This window comes from Mesoplodon densirostris, chromosome 1 (genome assembly GCF_025265405.1).
Source record: "Mesoplodon densirostris isolate mMesDen1 chromosome 1, mMesDen1 primary haplotype, whole genome shotgun sequence".
Taxonomy (NCBI): Eukaryota; Metazoa; Chordata; class Mammalia; order Artiodactyla; family Ziphiidae; genus Mesoplodon; species Mesoplodon densirostris.
Genome location: NC_082661.1, coordinates 24,982,682 through 25,005,309, shown reverse-complemented (window position 1 = coordinate 25,005,309; position 22,628 = coordinate 24,982,682). Strand labels below are relative to the sequence as shown.

The following is a 22,628-nucleotide window of genomic DNA, read 5'->3' as shown; positions in this document are numbered from 1 at the left end:
CAGGAAGTGTTAGCTAAGGAATCTGAAGACCCCAGCTTGGTTAGTATAAGTGATTACCAAGCATATTCCACCTAGTTGTTTCCCTAAGCCAAATCAGGTCATGTTCATTGGATTGGTCCAGGCAACTTTTAAGTCTCAGAGACAGCAGGGAGTAGAGACTGGGGAGGATGGATTAAATGCGTTGATTCTGGTGGAAAAGTTAAGGAGTGCAGCCTGGGTTCACAGAGGAATTTTCTGCCCGTATCGTTCTGCTTAAGAAGGAAGGCTTTATAGAGTCTCAGATGCCTTTACTTGTAGAGCACCATTGACTTCCGCAACTTTCACCCTTCCATCCAGAGCGGGTGTCAGTAACAAGTATGAATTTTACATAAATATTGATGTTTCTACTTAATGGCCTCATAAATCTCCCAGCCTTATGTTTACTGTACAGAACCTCTCTGTAGCAACCTCCATCATGGCACTGGTGAGGGGCTAGGAGCAAACCCTCCGTGAGAAGTAAGTTTATCAGAAACTACTGAGTAATCAGAAAAGGGAGCTGCTCTGAAGTCCTATGAGGGCTCCTAGGAAGTACTTGCCCCCTGGGAGGTCCAAATGCATTTGTTCAGTGAGAAATCAAGTTGGACCAGAGATGATGCCAAATTGTTCTCTTTCTTACTCCTTCATCCAACCACTCCCACAGCAATAATTTTGCTGAGCACCTACTAGGTGCCAAGATTTTTAGATGGATTAACTTACTTAATCTTCCCAACCAGCTCTTGGAAGGAGAGTCTATCATAGGCATTTTATAAATGAAGAAATCGAGACAAGAGAGGTTAAGTGCAACTCATTCAAAATAATAATAGGCTACTCCAGAGTCTCAAGTCTCAGTATGTCTTTTTTTTTTTGCCCACACCTCGCAGCTTGTGGGATCTTAGTTCCCCAGCCAGGGATTGAACTCAGTCCCTTGGCAGTGAAAGCGTGGAGTCCCAACTACTGGACCACCAGGGAATTCCCAAAGTCTCAGTATGTCTTAGTGTTTACCTTGCATGTCCAGTATGGCTCCAGATCCACACAGCGAGTTTATCAAGTGGCAGTGTAGAACAATGAGGGGAAGAGATTTGGGGGCCATAGTACATAAACTCAGGCACGTCTGAAATCTAGTCAACCTTTAGTATTCTGCATATAGGGCCCAATCAAGCATATTTTTTCTATAGACTAGGCATTGTAGAAAAATCGAAGATGTATTAGCCAGAGTTATTGGATGCAAAGAAGGGATGACAGGAGATAATAGAGTATAATTGGGTACTGAATTTCATGATCCAGACCTAATGCTGTACAGTATAGTAGCCACTAGCCACATGTGGTTATTTGCATTAAAATTAAATACAATGAGCCCACCGACAGACGAATGGATAAAGAAGATGTGGTACATATATACAATGGAATATTCCTCAGCTATAAAAAGGAACGAAATTGGGTCATTTGTAGAGACATGGATGGATCTAGAGACTGTCATACAGAGTGAAGTAAGTCAGAAAGAGGAAAACAAATATTGTATGTTAGCGCATATATGTGGAACCTAGAAAAATGGTACAGATGAACCGGTTTGTAGGGCAGAAATTGAGACACAGATGTAGAGAACAAATGTATGGACACCAAGGGGGGAAAGCGGTGGGGGTAGGGGTGGGGGGGTGATGAATTGGGCGATTGGGATTGACATGTATACACTGATATATATAAAATGGATGACTCATAAGGACCTGCTGTATAAAAAATAAAATAAAATAAAATTCAAAAAAATTAAATACAATGAAACATTCCTTTCTTCAGTTCCACTAGCCACGTTTTGGGTGCTCAAAAGTCACATATGGCAAGTGACTACCATATTGGATAGCATAGATGTAAAACATTTCCATTATCACAGAAAGTTCTGTGGGACAGCAGTCGTCCTACCTGCAAGTGATGGGAATGGTCAGAGCAAAGAGATCCCTGAGGACTGGAGTCATGATGGAAGGCTTCCTACAGGAAGTGGTGATGGAGCTGTATAGACTTGCTGCTGAATAAGTATGAGGAAAATGGGCAGCACTTCCAAGAAAGCAGATACATGAAGGTTGTTGATGAATAGAGGGGTATGGCCAGATAGGTAGCATGGGGTTAGATTAGGAGAGACACTTGAGTGATGATTGTTTGATTTTTCAAACAATTTCTGAAATGGTTTGGATATAATTATCTTTCTATCTCTGTAGCTACATTGAGGCTATGCCTTAGCAAATGATGATGATGTTAATTGTTAGTCCATTGTTTTTGTTGTGGCTTTTGTTGTGGTTGCTTCTCTTTTCTGAGTGTTCATGCTGTGGCTGCCAAAAACGTCTCTCTGATCCTAAACCCAGCGTGCTCTACTGTCTCCTAAAATGAGACAGAGACACCTGTGGAACACTCATCCTAGAGCCTCAGCTCCCAAATGGAGAAATGGAGGAACTGGGGGTCGATGAGGCTATGCTGGGGTAGTGCATAGTCTGAGAGTGGGATACCCCCTACCACTGGGCCAGCAGAGACCATGACTTCTTGGATGGCTCCAAGAGGCTCAGAATGACATTAGGCCCTCCCTACTGATTAAATGGGTGTTTCATGGGCTTGTACTAATGCTGAACCAGGGATCAGGTGTCTCAGTTATCACCGTTGGTTAACATCATCAGGTGTGTACAATCTTTAACAAGTCATTTCTCCTCTTTTTCTTCTCCTTCCCAATCTCTCAACTGAGGGGATTGAACCCAAGGAATACAGGTGTCCCTTCCTATTCTGACGTGCAGAAGCTTTTTGATTTCTGAACCTTTTCTTGTCTGTTCCTTCTTTGGATTGTCTGAGGCTTCTCTCTGGATGGGACTTGGAGGACACATAGGTCCCTATGTGTCCTAAATGGACAAGTTTTCCCAAAAGCTTTTGGAAGTTCTAAACCATTTTATAGTCAAGAAAACCACAGAGGTGACTTATTTCTTAAAGGAAACTATCTGTGTGTTTGCAGAAGCTGTGGCAGCTTACTTCCCAGAGGCAAATCAAACTTTCTGGTACATTCTCTCCAAGTGTCACAATTCAACAGAAAACCACCTTTCCTCAAGAAGCTGGAGCGGCAGCTGGGACTGCTTATTTCCTGACATTGTAAAAACTCCAGAGCTGGGAGGGAGCTTGGGCAGGATGAAAGATTTTAATATACATTTAGCAGAAGTTAATGAAGAAGTCCACAGCTTGGGGGCAGCCAGTGATATTTCCATTAATGTTATTAAATATTAATGACGTGCTTTTTCTCTTTGGGGCAAAGCAGCATGGCTGATGCACCTTTTTAAATTACTACATCACTAACAGGTAGCAGAGCTGAACAGAACTGCTAAAGATGGTTACATTTAGCAAGGAGAAATAAGACATTTCTCTCCTTCCCAGAGCTGCTTAGGAGAACACCCTTCCTTCAGAGATTACTAATATTTCTCAGGATTCACAGGACATTCAATAGATTTACCTCATAAAGGAAGCAGGGAATTTTCTAGAAGTAGTGCAGACACACCACAGCCCAAATCTTTCTGCAGATAAACAATGCTTAGAAATCAGATATTCAGTGCTGTACTGGAAAATGTTTAAGCACCGGCTCTCTGGGAACAAAGAAACAAATAATTAAGCCCTGATTAGTAGTGTTTGCTGGTTGCTATAAATATTCCCACCATATCTGATTTCAAGTTACCAACATGGCATCATTGAATGCAGAATTAGGAAGCACAACATGTATCTATGTATTTACTGTATAGATACATAGACATAAATGACTTGAAGAGCATGAATAATAAAATGTACAATGACATTTTATATATAATATTTATTGCATATAATAATGCAGCAAAATAATGAGGAATTTCTGTGTTTTGGGTATTTATTATCCTTTGAATATAATTTATTTAATTGAAATTTTGTATAACTTAATTTTTGATAATAGTTGTGTTTAACAACCATTCACTAACTTGCAGAATTCCTGGAATTTTAAGTTGGCTCTCATGGGCAGTTACCAGCTGGCACAACATTGAGTCCATATGAACTCACAGGCTGGAAGATCTCCAGTCATTGATCAGGGGAGGCATGGCAAAAGATTACCTTGACAGACATGTCCCTTTCTCCTTTTCTTCCAGTTTCATTTAAACTTGCCGTATCAAAGCTGGTCTTGACCTTCACCTTTCCGTGTAGCGATTTGTAATGACTTAAGCTCACACTCACTCCACAGGCATCTGTTGAGCACCTGGGATTCTCTCTGTGGTCCACACTGGGAAGTCAACCATGGGCTCACAGTCTCCCTGCAGAAATAGACCAGATGCCATGGGATAATTTGTGCAATCATTTATAAATGTAATTAGAGTATCATTCACCCAGTGAATATTTATTCAACACCTTCAGTGTCCTATTCTAGACTCTTATATTGCCGAACAAAACCAACAGAAGGGTTTGCTCTTTTGTAGCCTTGATGTTTCTAAAATGCTAGGACCACAAAGGTTTGGTCCAGGGAAGCAAGAATGGCTTCATCAGACCTAGATATTGAAGAAGGATACATAGGAAACTACCTGAAACAGAAAAGGGTAGAGTGCTTCAGACCTAGATATTGAAGAAGGATACATAGGAAACCACCTGAAACAGAAAAGGGTAGAGTGCTTCAAAAGCCCTGGGCAGGACTTCCCTGGTGGTGCAGTGGTTAAGAATCCACCTGCCAATGCAGGGGACATGGGTTTGAGCCCTGGACTGGGAAGATCCCACATGCCACGGAGCAACTGAGCCTGTGCACCACAACTACTGAGCCTGTGCTCTAGAGCCCACGTGCCACAACTACTGAAGCCCGTGTGCCTAAAGCCCGTGCTCCACAACAAGAGAAACTACTGCAATGAGAAGCCCGCACACCGCAGCGAAGAATAGCCCCCGCTCGCCGCAACTAGAGAAAGCCCGCGCACAGCAACAAAGACCCAACACAGCCAAAATAAATAAATTTATATTAAAAAAACACACACACACACACAAAAGCCCCGGGCATCACACAGACAAAGACAAAGAGGGTTAAATGTTGGCCTGAGTTTGGTTTGGAGGAAGATGGTGACAAGGTAGGGTAGGATCAAACCGAGAGGATAATTTATATAATCTCATCAGTCAGTTGGTATTTCTTAACTGTACTGCTTCATCCTGTATCACACTGTGTTCTGCTTGATACTGTATTACTCTGTTCTTTTGTTGGATTTAAGGCATGTTGTCTTCCTCTCTCCAAAAGGCTGAAAACCCCTTGAGGATAAGGATTATGGCACTTCCTTCACAGGACAAGGCACATACTGAGTAATAAATAAATGTGGAATTAAACTTTTCTTTCTGCCTCCCTTTCATTGCTATCCTAGTTACCCACATAGACAATTTGCGTCTATTTTCATTGGACTTTAATTAAATCTTGGCTCAAAGAATAGGAGAGCAGAAAACGAAAGGAGGGGTGGGTGTGGAGAGAGCGATTTTCCTGTTGTTTTATGTTTTATTAACACTCAGTGGATAAGTATTCAAATGTCCAGATTGTTCTGCCCTGTCTGTGGGTTTCAGGACATCTTTGGATACTTGACTTGGAGGCATGACTCCTCCCGCCAATTTAAGCCACCTTCAATGACCTGGGGTTGGTTACAAGAGGAATCATGCCTACTTTGTTGCTCTTTTTCTACCCTGGAATTTACATTTCTGGGAGCTTTATAAAAGTCCAAGAAGTAAGGCAACACCATTTACATTTCAGATGGGAGAGCTCCTCTCCTACACTGGTCTATGACTTCCTCATTCTGGAATGTAGAGGAAAGGAGCAGAAAATCATACCAGGCTTTGTTTCTTCATTTTACTATGGCTAGGCTTTTACAAAAACATGGAGAAGAGCTACAGTATAGTTTTTGTGGGGTTTTTTTTTTGTGTGTGTGTGTGTTTTGTTTTTTCCTAAAGGAAACAAGGGACCTGTGTTATAAATAGTTGGGAAAAGTTTGAATGACTCTGTATATGTGAATGCAAATGTGTATATTTGTTTGAGAGAGAATTTCAGAAAAAATGAAAATAAGATCAGTGAATTCCATTTTGGAGTAAAATGTGGAATATGAACACAGAAATAAATCTTGACCGTTAAAGTCATCTTCTTGGTTGTCATCTACTTATTTCAGTAAATCCACTGTGATCCAAAATATACTTTTAAGCTTACAGCATCCCTCACACCCACCCCAGGCCAGTGTACCTGCCACATTATGTACATCCATACTTTTATAAGCCTGGACCCTCCATCTGATAATCTATTATGTCTTCTATACACTGAACTCCGAATGACTTTGGGACTATTTCCAAATCTGAAAATCCATTTTCAAAGTATGAATATTTGTCCCCACTGGGAATATTTAAAGAACGTGTTGCAGCTTTGGGGATGGTTAAAGGGGTGTGTTTGTGTGTGCCTCTGGGTATTTTCACATTGGTGCATCTACACCAGTATGCAATATTTATTTTCTCGACAGTGACTATGGCTATGAGAGACATGGAGAAAGCCAGTGTGTCCCAGCTTTCTGGTACAATCCAGCATCCCTGTCAAAGGACTGCAGCCTTGGTCAAAGCTACCTTAACAGCACTGGGTAAGTAAAACACCTGAAGGAAGTCCAATCACTGTTTCCCTATTTCCCTAAGTTGGGATCAAAGGAGGATTCCTACTGATGCAAGGTGGAGTGTAGATAGAGTTTGATTGTAACAGGTGGCTTCTGAGGAAAGCTGAAGGGTTCTTTAGCTGAAGCTAGCTTTTTTGTAGCATCAAAAGAGATTTCTAGAGGGGTGGGATAGGGAGGGTGAGAGGGAGATGCAAGAGGGAGGAGATGTGGGGATATATGTATACATATAGCTGATTCACTTTGTTATAAAGCAGAAACTAACACACCATTGTAAAGCAATTATACTCCAATAAAGGTGTTAAAAAAAAAGAGAGAGATTTCTGATTACCCAGATTTCAGTACCTTTTGCTATTTGCCTCTGAAATACCATAGCTATTATTTGATCAGACCTTCTCTTTTGGAAAGCGATGCCACCTTATTTTCCAGACCCTGATGGAAATAAATGAACACTAGTGGTGTGCAGATACTACAGTGCTTTCTAGTGATAGATGAACCAAAGCTCTCGTAGACCGATAATGAAAAGTCAAAAGTCCCATCCTAGGAACTCCTGGAATAAGAAGGTCAAGGCACACTCTCTGTACTTGTCAAGTTATGTATGTTTCCCTCTTTGTTCACTTATTGCTTACTCACTCAGATGCTTGAAAAATTTTTCCTTGGAGATCTGTTGTCTTCCCGTTTCCTTTGCCACTCCTATGACCTAGAACAGATTTGGAAAGTGGATTGGTGGTCTGAGACAGTGCTTTTTAAAATTTAATGTGCTGTGAATCACCTGGGGATCTTGTTAAAATACAGCTTCTGATTTAGGAGATCTAGAGTGACATTGAGATTCTTCATTTCAACAAGCTCCCACGCGATGTCAGCATTGCTGGTCCTAGCACTAATCTTTGAGTGGCAAGGGACTAAAGTGTTCTGGAATTCAGTCTCAGCTCTTCCAATGGATCTTCTAACATCTCACACAAGTTCCTCACCAGCTCAGTATTTTTACCTTACTTGGTTGTAAAATAGTGGTCGGGGTACTATCTACCCAACTGATGTCTACAGAGGAAGAAAAAACATGATGGAAGAGGTATATTGAGTGTCTGAGATACTCTGAGAAACATACATTTTTTAGCCAAAAATTTGGTTCTTAGGGAGCTATTCCTGGGATCTGAGCTGAGGTTTAAGCACTGTTGATGTCATTTTATTGTACATGAATGGTCTTAGGGATTTAAGCCACTCAAACTACAGATCCAGCAGCATGAAACTTAAAGACATGTGGTGTCAGAGACTAAAGTGCTAGGAAGCTTGAGGAAGAGGAATATAATGGGCACAGAAGATCAGCTACGCCACCAAATTCCCAGCCAGAACATACCTGGCCATAGCTGGAAGATAATTGCATTAGGGCTTCTCATATGATCCTGTGACATGTGTAGGTAGACCCAAGTTTAAGCAGGTTAGGTGAACCAAAACCCCAAGTAGCCATCAAATAAATCAAGAAGATGAAAGGGAAAAACTCTTCATTTTTTTCAAAAGATTCACTACAAGTGAATCTCCAGGTTGATTAAATGTTGGCTTATAGTACAAATTGTCAACCAGCTGGCCAGTTGAGGCTGAAGAGTTGGGTGATATCAAGTGTGCATTAGGACATTATACCCACCAAAATATCTATCATAGGTAAAACTCAATATCTTCTAAATGACTAAAGCTCAGCAAGAAAGTATAGGTTAGAAAAGTTTGATTATATAGACCAGTGCTGACCAAAAGAACTATAATACGAGACACATATGTAATTTAACATTTTAAAATGGCCACACTGAAAAAGTTTTTTTAAAAAGGTGAAATTAATTTTGATAATATATTTTATTTAACTCAGTATGTCCAAAATATTATCATTTCAACACATACCACTAACCAAGTTCTCAGTAACCACAGGTGGAAAGTGGCTAGCTTATTGGACAGAAGAGCTCTAGAACCATTATGAATTCGGTTGACAATTAAAAATAATATATTGAGGGGCTTCCCTGGTGGCGCAGTGGTTGAGAGTCTGCCTGCCGATGCAAGGGACATGGGTTCGTGCCCCGGTCCGGGAAGATCCCACATGCTGTGGAGTGGCTGGGCCCGTGAGCCATGGCTGCTGAGCCTGCATGTCCGGAGCCTGTGCTCCACAACGGGAGAGGCCACAACAGTGAGAGGCCCATGTACCACACACACACACACACACACACACACACACACAAAATATATATATATATATATATATATATATATAAGAGGATATATTATAATTGCATATGAGGCAGTAACTACATATAACATTTGCTTGACATCCTCCTGAGATCTCTGGATGGAGATGTGGAGCTGGTAATTCAGCAGTATGTGAGGGGCAGGGGGAGAGGAAATATCAGGGATAGTGGAGGACTAGTATCACTCATAAGGAATTTGCTTTCACCTGCTTTCAAGGCCACCAGAAAAAGGCAACATGGATGGACTGGTTGATTACTCCTGACACACAGGATGAAAGATGTGATGTGATGATGGTGATGATGGTGGTGGTGGTGGTGGTGTCTGTGGCGCATTTATTTTATGTGGTTTTACCAGAGTATTGATTTTATGCAGCCTTACAGACAGTGATGTGCCTGTAAATAAAGTCTGTCGTGCAGGTCAGGGCTGTGGGCAAGCTCTCGATTTCACGTGCTGGGGTCAGTGGTCAAGCGAGATGTCATGTCATCACTGTGCGCAAAGATGTCCTTAACCTAGAAGGTCCCAGTGTTTACGGGGAGGTTTTCCCATGCAAGCTTCTTCTTTGAGGCAGTTTTACCACAGCAGGATCGAATAGGAGTTTCGAACTTGTGCTTCTAGTCTGGCATTGGTGATGAGTGAGAAATGAAATATTAACAAGGAGAGAAAATGTGCTGTAAAAGAGCCCAGTGGCTCCACAGTGAGGGCTATTAGGTATTAGGGGATGGGATGATGTCCTGGGGGTAGAGGGAAGACCGGAAGAGACTTCCTGAGTAGTCACAGTTAGAAGAAGGCTGATCTTCTAGCTGCTTTCTGGCCTCAGGGAGGTAGGCACAAGTCTCTCCATTGCAGAGAAGCACCTGCTTTCCTTGCTTCCCTAGTCCAGTGGGTCTGTCTCCTCCTGTATCATATGTGAGTCAGACGTTGATTTTTCTTGCCTGGTTTAGACACTGATCCGATCTGCGTTTCACCAGGTAGGATCAATAGTAATGTTTAAGGAGCTGCTCTTCCTGAGATGGAGGGATAGCGGTTACTCAGCATTTACTTAGCATCCTAAATGGCTGTTGCCTTTGGGACTCAGCCTTTAGATGCAGCTGTGTGGAATCTCTGTCTCACTCTTGTTCTCCTGCACGCTCTGCCGTACGTGCTCATGCGAGGGTGCACACACTGGCACAAACCCTTCCACTGACGATGCTCAATACCTCTCAGGTACCGGCGGATCGTGTCCAACAACTGCACAGACGGACTGAGGGAGAAGTACACCGCCAAGGCCCAGATATGCCCCGGAAAAGCCCCTCACGGCCTCCACGTGGTGACGACCGATGGGCGCCTGGTGGCAGAGCAGGGGCGCAATGCGACCTTCATCATCCTCATGGAGGAGGTAGGGGAGACCCTCTTGCATCTGTGAGGTCAGAACTCACAAGCAGGTCATTGCCCACTTCCAGATGGGAAGAGAAGAAAGATCACATTTTCCCACCAGTCCTTGTAACAAAGTCAATGGTGAGAAGTGAAGGCTCCTGGGAGAAGATGGAAGGGGTGAAAGAGGTCTTGGGATATTTAGGGACCCTGTTCCCTTCATCCCACAGTACAGAAGTGGGGCCCCCTTGTCTCTGGGCAGGTACAAATTTGAATATATTCTTTAAGGTATCCCTTTAGGGTCTGCATCTTTGGAGGAATGTTTATTATCATTAGACTGTATACTGTAAACTTTGCCAGAAGAAGGGAATTCACATTTTTTTCCTTTTTTTTTTTTAACCCTTAATCCCACTGATTAGAAAAGCCCACAAGGCTTTCAAAGGGTCTTGAAAGTATGAGTGTGAGGGTGGGGGAAAGTGATTCTAACCCTTTCAACTTATTTTTATAAAGAATGTCATATGAGTTGATTTTCCATCAGCTACCTGCTCCATTAGTTCACTTTTTAGGTCTTCTGCGATCTGGGCAGTAAAATCAGACTGCGTTCATTAATTCAGGGTAGAAATAGCTCTGCTGTATGCTTCTTGCTTCCTATATGAGTTGTTTCATCTGTTTCCAAACCAGGGAATTTTTCAGGCACTCCTTTCTGAGGTGCTGGGACAAGAAATCTTACCTGATTTACAAAGCCATCTAAATTTAAATGCAAATTACTGTATGCTCTTGAGAGCTTGGAAGGAGACCAAAGCAGGCCAGGAGTTTTTTCCCTAACTCTGAATACTTCAGAGACCTTTAAAGTCTGGCCCACACTGGACAGGACGGTGAGGGTTCCTTATGCTGGGCTGACAGATTCTTTAGGCTTCATCCACACTGGGTGCTTGAATTAAAGCAATTTAATATTCAGAGGAGGTCATTATCACATTCCCACTAGGGAGTCTCCAGGACCAGCTCTATAAAAAACTTCTCTTGAATAAATGTGAAGAGCCATGATCGTATCCATTTGAATTGCCTTCAGTTCATTTCCACTTTAATTTATATTCATAAACTCAAGGATAGTTGACATTGTGTGAGGGGCGAGGTAGCATCTATCAATATTTTGATACCAACCAACTCACATCTGGGTTGCTGCGGGGGAAGAGACAGAAAGTCAAACTGTGATGAATGCACATTCACTGGGCAGATAATTCCAAAATGATGTATTTCTCTTTTTATTCCATCAACCATGTTTGTTAATAAGTAGAGAGACCCGACTCTTCTTTTTCACCCAGGATCCTTATCTTATGGTCAGGTTCAATTGAATTTATCCAGAGTGTTGGCCCAATATAGGGGGGAGAAGGATAAGAAAGGATGGGCTTCAATATCAGCCCTTATTAAGCTAAGGATCAACTTGGGATGGTAAGATGCACTCAACTGAACCACTGACATCACCTCCGCAGCCAGCACCTGGGGGCTCTTAGCGTCCCAAGAGGCAGAAATATCTGTGAGCTGAGATGGTCAAAAAAGGCTTTAGGGAAGAGGGAGCTTAGGCAAGTTTAGGGAAACCCAAGGTCAACAGAGCACAGGTCTAGTTTCAGCTGGTATGCAGTATTCATCTGTAGAATGGAAATAATCACCCTATCTCACAGAGTTACTTTAAAGATGGTATTATATAATATGTGATTAGCATAATGCTTGGAACCTAATAATAAATTCTAAAAAATGGGACAATTATAGTTATAGCATGGTGGTTGAGAGTATTGACACCAGACTGCCTGGGTTCAAAACTTGGCTCTTCCAGCATTGGCTGCAAAGACTTTGATCTAATTACTTAATTTATTTTTGTCCCCATTTTAGAAATGGGTCCAGTAATACTCTCTACATTATAGAGTTGTGAGGGGATTAATTGCTTAGAAGTGGAAAGAAACTTTATCAGTATTAGCTGTTACTACTACTACGATGAGGAGGAGGAGGAAGATGACAATGATGATGACACAGGAGAGAAATTATTAAACAATGTGTATGAGGGAGCCAGGGAAGCCCTTGGCTTCCCCAGTTCATAGCTTCACAGAGGCTCTACCTTATCCACCATTGCCGGTGTCAACCAAATCAGGCTGCCCCAAGCTTGGGCATACAGGGGCACTAGGTCCATAGTACCTGTTCATAGTGCCCAGTAGAGTCTGGTGATTGTGTCGAGGGTGTTTCAGCCCTCTGGGAGAGATTAGGGCCTCAGAGGGTGATGCTGAAGGCACAGGACCAAGTATCAAATAGGAATCAGGATGGACCATGTGAATGGGCCCAGGCCAACTGCTATTCCACCTTGCAGGGTGATCTTCAAAGGACAAACATCCAGCTTGACTTTGGGGATGGGATTGCAGTGTCCTATGCTAACTTCAGTCCCATCGAGGACGGCATCAAGCACGTGTACAAGAGTGCGGGGATTTTCCAGGTGACGGCCTATGCAGAGAACAACCTGGGCTCAGACACAGCTGTCCTCTTCCTGCACGTGGTTTGTAAGTAGCATGAGCCATCCATCGCCTCTCTTACTTTCTTCCCAGTTGACAGCTCCCTTTGTTCAGACTTCCCGGGATTCCAAACTGAGCAAGATTTGGTGTGACTACTGCCCCCAATGCTGACCCCAATCAAAAGATTGAGATGTGACCTCATCTGTGTTTGAGTTTCATAATACTAAAGTAGACTGATTATTATGAAAGTTTGGATAACATTACCACTTGGCCTCTCTTTTCAGCTCCACTCTGTTCTGACGTAAGCAAGTGTGCGCATGCAAACACATTCAAGTAAAAGTCCCTTCCCTTTGCTTTGGAGACTCCTAAAATAGAGAAAGAGGGAACTCATCTGATTCGCAGCCACAGGTTCATTTTCAAGCTACTCTGAGCGCAGGGAGCAGAAATCAAAGCAAATTGTTCTCTCCATTGGAAGAGCTGAAGAAGGATGAAAGAAACCCATGCCCAGATTGTTTTAAATGTAGAACTGAACACACAAAATAACTTAATTCTTACATCCGAGGTTACTTCAAGTTTATCCCAGGTGTGGGATAAACATATTTTTGTTGTCCTAGAATGTATTTCATGGCTATTGGCTGTTGCTTGGCACAAACCAAAACAACAGTTGAAGTTCCAGAATTGTGTGTTAGTCCTGGAAGTATTTTGTGCCTTTGCTATCCTGGGAATTGACTCATATAAACTGAAACTTAATATGATTTTAGAATGTTGGGTCAAGGAAATGTTGTTAGGGGCTGTTATTGGTTTCCTATATGTTGTAATGATACACATGGGTCTAAGGACTTCTATGGTTCTTACTTATATACTCCACAATAGTTTGGGTAATAATATGCTACATATGATGAAAATTAAATGCTTTAAAAGAATCTAGGTGAAAGCAAGGGGCACCTTTTTAATTAACAACTCAGTAAAGATATAAACACTACTATATAAACAACCTATACTTAAAACGTCCCTGGCAAACAGTGACCTATTTGGTCTCCTAGCATTCTGGTCACAATAGTAGCATAAGGACCAGCAGTGATGAGGGAAATGCATGGAGAAAGACCTGGATTATATGTGTTATATCCTTAAAGGCGCCACAGTACATGACCATGAGATAAATGATTTCTCCTCTGGGTCTTCTGAACTTCAGTTTCAAAATGCCTGAATTCTAACTGGCACCTTGCTTCATAGGGATCTTGTAACAATAAATAGGAAACATAAATAGCACACCCAATCATTCACTAATTTATTCAGTGACTATTTGTTGAGTTCTTAATATATGCAAGGCCTTCTGCTAGACACTGGGAGGCAATACAGAGATGGCCCTGCCCTTGCAGAGTTTACATTCTGGTGAGGGAGGGAAGGTACTGTGAGAAACGGGCCACCAATAGCCCCAGGGGTGATAAGCACACCACACCAACAATAATAATTCTGTGTCAGAAGCAACAGGTCAGAAACCCAGGTGGGTGGTGTGCAAGGTGTTTATGCACCAAGTTTAGAGCAAGAGAGACCTGTGTTTGAATTCTGATCATATCCGTTTGTGAAATGTCTACTCTCAGTCAACTTTCTTAGTCTTTACAAACCCCTGATTCCTCACCTTTAATACTTAGATTATAGCAAGGCTATGAGAATCAAATTGGATTATGTGTATGTGTCAGGGGTCCCCAAGACATCCCCTCCCAGGTTTAGTGATTTGCTGGAAGGACTCATAAGACTCAGCATATAGTCATACTTCAGACTATAATTTATTACACTGAAAGGAGACACATCGAGATCAGCAGAGGGAAAGGGCCAGGGGGACAGAGTCTGGAGGATACTAGGTGCAAACTTCCAAGAGTCCTCTCCCCATGGAGTCACATGAAACATGCATGATTCCTCCAGCAATGAGTTGTGGCAACACATATGAAGGGCTGTTTACCAGAGAAGTTCATTGGAGACTCAGTGCCCGTGGCTTTTACTGGGGACTGGTCAAGTAGCCATCCTCTGCCTAGGGTATACCAAAATTCCAGACTCCCCGAGGAAAGCATTTTTTCAGAATAAACCCTATCACTGGTAAAACAAAACAAAACAAAAGTCTGGGCAGAGTGAACCAATCTTATCAGCTCACTGTTGACTGGAAACACTCCCAGAGCCAAGTTCCCAGATGCCAGCAAAGGGCCAATCTTGCCCACAGGTCTTTCTAAAGATGATGATCTCAGGTCAACATCAATGTTTTTCTGCACGGTGTGCAAAATGCCACTTAGCACCCAGCCTAGAACATGATGAATGTTACCTGCTCTAGTAACTACTAAGTACTTCCTATTCACTTTCTACCTGACACTTCTGCTGCATTTAAAAATGAAGACAAGGGCTTCCCTGGTGGCGCAGTGGTTGAGAGTCCGCTTGCCGATGCAGGGGACACGGGTTGGTGCCCTGGTGTGGGAAGATGCCACATGCCGCGGAGCAGCTAGGCCCGTGAGCCATGGCCGCTGAGCCTGTGCATCCGGAGCCTGTGCTCTGCAACGGGAGAGGCCACAGCGGTGAGAGGCCCGCATACCGCAAAAAAAAAAAAAAACAAACCTGAAGACAAAGAAAAAACATTTTCTTTCCTCTATTCCAACGACCAGCCCCACCCATGTTCCTAATTCTGCCAAGAGTGGGCCTTGCCTGCCAGGCACAGTGACCAATATATTTAAGTGGCAAAAAAACACAACAGCAGGGAACAGGTTTATACTGTGGGTTACGTGTGTGAAGAAGGAAATGTCCCTTGAAACTTTTATCGTGCTCGTAATTCCCTCCAAATCAATCATGGCTGCATTTACCAGACAGTTATTATAGTGGAAACTGCTCTTGGCCTCATCTTGGGCCATTAGCTAACAAAGGTAGTTGTTAGCCGCCCATAATAACCAATCTCGCACAGATTATTAGATTTTTATCAAAAAGAGCACTCCTTGACAGTGAGGATTTTAGGAGTTTGCTGTGTTCCCTCCTGAATCCCTCAGCTCTCTTCTCCCCGATCCATGATTTATCTGTAGATTGAAGTCTGGAGCTTCTGGCTCAGGTTCTTTGCCCTGAAAAGCTGTTTGATGTTGTTCCTTGAGATTATATTTACCCAAATGTACTTGTCCTGAAGCTGGCATATATATGGCCGTGCTTGATGGTGTTCTAATTCGTGGAAGCCCCACCCCTTTTGTGTTTGGCGTGAATTTAGGGAGAAGGAGGTCTCATTTTATATTTTGGGGTGTCAAAGTACCCAACAATGTAAGCCCTGGTTGAGCTGAAGCCTCTGAGTGACCGAAAGCTGAGAAGCCTGTCCAGGGCCACGAGTCATAGTGACATCACTGAACTGTGGAAAAGCCCAGGGTTCCTATGAGCTGGCCAGGGGAATGGGCTCCATGCGTTTTGAGGGAGAGAGATAAGACAGCAGCGTTATCTAAAAAATAGTACAAATGAGCTTATTTACAGAACGGAAACAGACTCACAGACATAGAAAACAGACTTACGGTTACCGGTTACCGACGGGGAAGAGGGTGAGGGATAGATTAGGAGCATGGGATTAACAGATACACACTCTACTGTACGTAAAACAAATAAGCAGCAAGGACTTATTGTGTAGCACAGGGAACTATATTCAATATCTTGTAATAACCTAAAACAGAAAAGAATGGAAAAAAAGAATATCTATATATATGTATATGTGTATAACCGAATCACTTTGCTGTACACCTGGAACTAGCACAATATTGTAAATCAGCTATACCTCAATTAAAAAAAAAAAAAAAGAAGCATTGACTTTGAGCCTAAAAGGGGCCCCTTTCCCAGCAGGAGAGGAATGAGGGATGTGAATCTGGGCAGGAAGAACAACTCTGAGGTGTTAAAATAAGACCCAGATTCCTTATCTCCCTCTTAGGACATGACCTGGCCAGGGCCCCCTTCCCATTACCTCATTCTCTTCCACAATGATCAGTAACACACAAACAACAAAGAGAGATAAACCAGAAAAACTCCTAAAAATGAGTAAAGAAGGCAATGAAAAGTAGGTGGTATTTTCTCACATGTGTGTGTGTGTGTGTGTGTGTGTGTGTGTGTGTGTTTATTCTTAGCAACAGTCAAACCATACAAAAATAATTAAACAGATTTACTCATTGAAAATAATTAAACCTTCAGCCAAATGTGTATCTGAAGTGACAGGTTTGAAATTATTTGTTGAAAGAAATCTTGAGGGGCCGTATGTCTGAGGTCAGGTGAGAGAGCAGTAGGCAAAGAATATTTTCACGCTGTAGATACACAGATTCACTTGTTGATTGTTCAGGAAAATATCATCTGGGAGGTGGCAAGCCAGTCTGGCTAATCTCCTCACCCAAACATCAGTCTCTGTCCAAACAGCTTTTATCCCAATATAAATTTACTTACAACATAGGAGGTACCGGTGAGACTCAGAAAGCTCGCTCTCCCAAGAGGGACTTCTACACAATGATACACAGGAACAGCGATGATGTGGTGGTAGTGGTAGTGGTGGTGGTGGAAACAGTGTCAGCACATAATTAATTATATGATACCTTTAACATCCACACATCACGTTCATATGTTCTTATTACTGTATGGAAGGCAGGGGACAGCATAACAGTCTGTGTAGAGTCAAGGTTCTGTAAGATAGAGGAAAAGGTCATACGTCTAAAATTAAACAGGAGCAGAAGTGAAAAGTATCCATCTGTTTTCTTCCCTTTAAACTGAGCTGTCTCCAAAATAACCCAAGACATCAGTAGTGAAGGCTGAGTGGCCTGGAAAATGTCCCACCCATGAGAAGAACTCAAGGCCCCCAGGCTAAAGAGCTGTCCATGCTATAGTTGTGACCTTTAGTCACTTTAGCTCATCAACACTATCATGGTGGAAACCAGGAAAATGTGCTCTGACTTAGTGTGGACAGATAATTAGAAGATTTGAATTGGATTTGGCTAAGTAGGAAGGATATAAGGAAGGGAAGAAAGGGAGGAAAGGAAGTAGGCAGGAAAAAAGAAAGCAAAAAGGAAAAAGAAAGGGGTAAGGGTGGGGGAGAAAATCCCACAGAGTTAAAAAATAACCGATCTAACCCACAAAGGCAATGCTGATACACTAACATTTTCCAACAGCGTTTTCCTCTTCTCACGTTATTTTGGAAATGAATTAAATTAAAATCCTCACTTAGTATGCATAGGGTGGGCTCCAATCTATTCTCTTACTTGCTAGTTTAGAACCTGAGACTGCTTACATCAGTTTTCTGAGGAAGAAAAAAAAATAGAAGCTTGGTCACCTTTTGGCAAGCAGCTTTTTAAATTATTATTTGGGAACCTGGCACTTATTTCTCCTTCAATTTAGGGAGATGGGCTTTTTCCTTTCTATAAAACAGCCTTGCGAGCTTCTGAATGATACCCACTGAGTGTTGCAGATGACAGGCACAATGGCCGATTGTTGAACAAGATGGGAGCAATTAACAATTGAGGATAATGGCGGAGACCTCCATACAATGAACTGACCCCCAATCACAATACAGGCTAATTGGCAGAAATGCAAGAGACCACTCTTTATCTTCCTATCTATTGACTAAGTGTCCAGTAAACTAGCTTTGTCCTTGGGCTGGAGGTTCATAAGCATTTGAGGTTGGGCTCATCGGATGGAAATTAAATTCAGATGTCACTGAAAAAACCTGAAGCCTGATTTGAGTTCCCTATTATACACGGTACTTCGTTTCAAGTACACACACACACACACACACACACACACACACACACACACTTCTCAACATCTGTGAGTTTGCAATCCTTGTTTTATTATAGGTGATGGTAATAGAGGTTAAGATTTAGAATCTGGGAGTGTCATTGTTTGTTTGTTCCAGGAATAGAAACATTGACATTGTTCTCCTCGTTCCCTTAGGTCCCGTGGAGCATGTTCATCTCCGAGTTCCATTTGTTGCCATAAGAAATAAGGAGGTCAACATCAGTGCAGTTGTGTGGCCCAGCCAACTGGGGACCCTTACCTATTTCTGGTGGTTCGGCAATAGTACAAAGGTTTGGTCCTTTCTGATTGGTGTGTGCTTAGGTCTATACTGAATGTTCCCATGTTCCAACTTCTGTGTTGATGTTGGGGGGGGGCAGAGGGGGGGTGGGCAATAGGGGATACTTAATGAAGCTATGAATCCACGTAATTGAATATGACATACCCTCCTACAGCAAGTTCATTGTTATAATAGGGAAAGTTCAAATAATCCTAAGGAAGAAAGGGTACTTGGAGAATCTGTACAAACCTGGTTGTTCTTGCTCCTCTAACCAATATTTCTAATATTGGTGTTGCTCCATTTTGTTCTAATCCCAGCCTTTCTACTCACCTGCTGTATAATATCAAGAAAGTCATTTAGCATCTCTGAAATTAAGTGACACCATCTGTGAAACGTGAATTAGATATCTAAATGCAGGGCAGTGAAAGTCAAATGGGGTAATAATGCACGTAAAGCATCTTTAGCAAGACCTACTAGGTGTTCTATTAGGGCCAGGTACTGATGTTCTTCTTCTTAGGCATGGTGCTGATGTTGCCAAGTCTCAAAGAAAGGGACTTAAGGGCCAAACTCTGAACTTTGCAGATACTCCCTACTCCTGGCAACTGGTGATGATGAAGCTTTTTCAAGAATAACCACACTTGTACAACAGAAGCTGAGGGCAGTTTGGCTGAGGGTTCCTCAGCTTAAGGGCTTCATGTTTTTCGCTCTTCCTGTTTTTGTCTTTGCATTTTCTTTAGACATTCTTGATGTGATTGGTATTGCTCATCTTAGACATTTACTTTAAAAAAAATTTATGAAAGATATATCAGACTCAGAAATGCTGGATATCTAAAGAAAGGGGAAATAAATATTCATTTGCCAGTGTAGTAATTCCTTTTAAAAAGGAATGGAACAATGCCAGTTTTGTTTGTTTGTTACGAGATGACCAAAGAGAACTTCAGCTCTTGTATGGTAAGAGTGGGAGATGATTCATCCCTGCTCTTATTTTAAATTAAAAAAAAATATTGAAGTATAGTTGATTTACAATGTTGTAAATTCTGCTCTTTTCCAGGGTGGTAGCATGATTTGATCGAAAGAATATGGACCTTGGGGTCAAAGAGACAAGGGTTAGGTTTCTAGCACTGCTACATGTTTATTATGTGAGCTTCATCAAATGATTTGACCTAAACTTTAATTCACTCAACAGCAAACTGGAGAGAATAATGCCTGCATCATCTCGATTTTTGTGAAAACTAAGTAAGATACTATGTATCTCCCTGGCACAGACTAGTTTACTCACTAAATGGATGCTTTCTATTTTGGTATAAAAACTGACAGTTAGGATGGTTTGATAAAAGACTGAATTAGATTTATGGACCCAAGGGACAATTTTCTGTTTGCATCATTTGTGCTGTAGACTTTCAAGTTCTTAGTATAGACTATGATGCTTTTGCATTTCTGGTGTTATTATTCACCAAGATAATAGATAAGATTAGTTAATGAGATTCCCCATTTAGTGTATTAGAGAAGTGAAGCTCCCTGTGTGAGATGAGCATCCTAAGGTCAAACAGCTGGTTAGCTGTCGAGCCAGACCTAAACCCAGGTCTCCTAATTCCCATCTACCATTTACCCCCCAGCCCCAGGATGCTTTCTCTGCATCACTCTGTTTGGAGATCACAGACTCTAAAATTCTGCTTTAAACACCAGCAGACATACATGGTGAAAGAAAAAGAGAAAATCTTCTGGGAGGAGAACATCAGAAAGAGAAGGATTTTAAGTTCATTTCACCTCTGAGGATGTGAGGTTTGGGCTGTCCAGCCAGGGAGTTCTTTTCTGTTAGTGTTTGTTCACCTGTTGATCTTTATTGGGAAACAACTGTGTGTAGGGAGGGCAGTTCTTGGCCGTCATGAACCCAGTGATTTACTCAACAGCCCACAAGGAACTGAAGACAGTGTTTCTCTATAGCACCATTTTTTTCTTTGGGTGTTTATTCTAAGGCCTGAAATACCAGACAGTGTCTAATAAATATTTGATCAACAGAGAAGTGGACAAAGTGATTGGAGAGTCTAGTTTCTGTTTCTCTAACAATTATCTGTTAGTTTGAACAATCACCTGATCTGAAGCTCAGTGTTGTTTTCTCTAAATCAAGGATACTAATATCTAATCCACGAACATCATTGAGTTATTATTTGAAATATCTTTCTATCTATCTATCTCTCTATCTATCTATCTAATCTGTATTATGAGAGGGAAATTTTAAAATTGCGGAATGGCATTATAGTTTTATTTTTTTAATTGAGGATGACCTGAAGTACTTCTTAGGTTAGGAATTTCCATCTATAAACTTGAGCATAAAGTGCTGTACAAATAAATACCCAAGATCTCAAAGGTCTTACTAGTTGGTTTTTTCTTCCCAAAGAACCAAGAGAATGATAGTACATTAGAGGCATTGGAACAGAGTGGTTTTGAAATGAGACAAACCTGGGTTGGGGTCCAGACTCAGATTCTCCTTGCTGTATGCCTTTTGTTAAATCAGGTAATTTCTCTGTGCCTTAGTTTTGTTCATTGTGATGTCAGAATAAAACTGGTAGCTACTACACTCTAATATTGCTTTGAGGATTAAGTAAAGAATGGCATTTAAGTGCTTAGAACACATCCAGTCACTGCTGTGCTCATCCTTTGCATCAGTGACATCTACATCTCAGTGGCAAATCTGACATGGTTCTAGAGATTTCTCTCCCACCTTCAAGCATGGTTATTCCATCCATTTAAAAGAGGTACATTTTCAATGCTTTTGCTAGCACCATGACAGAAACACATCAATGTGGGCACAGTGCCCAGAAATTGATCTAGTGAGCATTGTATTTTCCTGGCAAATGAATGAGTGTCTTTGGGTGTCTTGGTGAGTGCTCTGAGTGTCGAGCTACGCGGTTACCTTTGATGAACAAACCGATCTGTAAAAGGAGCTAAACTAAATTTGAGCATTTCTTTCTAGCATCGGCCTTGCACAAGGCTCTTCATATATATATATATATATATATATTTTTTTTTTTTTTTGCGGTATGTGGGCCTCTCACTGTTGTGGCCTCTCCTGTTGCGGAGCACAGGCTCCGGACACGCAGGCTCAGCGGCCATGGCTCACGGGCCCAGCCGCTCCGTGGCATGTGGGATCTTCCCGGACCGGGGCACGGAACCATGTGCCCTGCATCGGCAGGTGGACTCTCAACCACTGCGCCACCAGGGAAGCCCCATATATATTATTTGATCATCAGAACATCACTGATGAAGGAGAAATTATCCCCTGTGTATGCATATGTGTGTGTCTGTTTCTATGTGTTGTGACCAGGTGAATTGGATTGGACAGGTTTGCCCAGGTGGTTGAATTAAATCAACCTCCCAATAAGAATCAGTTGACTCCCCACAAACCTTTATAGCCAGCCCTCTGCTTGGTGCCCTTAGGGATAGAAGAGCACTTACAATCTTGTCTCTATCTTCAAGGAGATTACAATCCTGATGAGAAGGCAAGATGAACACACACACACACAATGATCAGTGAGCAAGTGTGATGATGTACGAATAAAGAGAAGGGAGCAAGCATTCCTGAAATCCAACTATAGGCCCATCTACCTACAAGTCTATCAGCAGGAGATGCTAAATTGTATCAGTAGCTCTGTGGATCTTTCTCAAGAACCTGTATTTTGTGCTAGATCTTATGAGGAACACAAAGCAGTATAAATTCCATTTGTTGCCCTTAAGAAACAATCTATTCAAGAAGATGAGGTTAACATCCCAGAATAGATGCTGTAAGGAATGGTAATAGGAATGTAACATTACTGGCCCAGCCAGGAAGCCTAGGGGGTGATGGATGCA

The 22,628-nt window shown here is 42.0% G+C and overlaps 1 protein-coding gene across 1 annotated transcript in view; it reads left to right on the top strand.

The window, feature by feature from the left end:
* The window catches only part of SORCS3 (sortilin related VPS10 domain containing receptor 3), a 626,549-nt gene that overhangs the window by 583,885 nt on the left and 20,036 nt on the right, over positions 1 to 22,628 (top strand). Inside the window, exons 17-20 of the mRNA XM_060103648.1 lie at positions 6,516 to 6,629; positions 10,086 to 10,257; positions 12,589 to 12,775; positions 18,659 to 18,792. Of these exons, the coding sequence (XP_059959631.1) occupies positions 6,516 to 6,629; positions 10,086 to 10,257; positions 12,589 to 12,775; positions 18,659 to 18,792 (607 nt within the window). The remainder of the gene's footprint in view (positions 1 to 6,515; positions 6,630 to 10,085; positions 10,258 to 12,588; positions 12,776 to 18,658; positions 18,793 to 22,628) is intronic.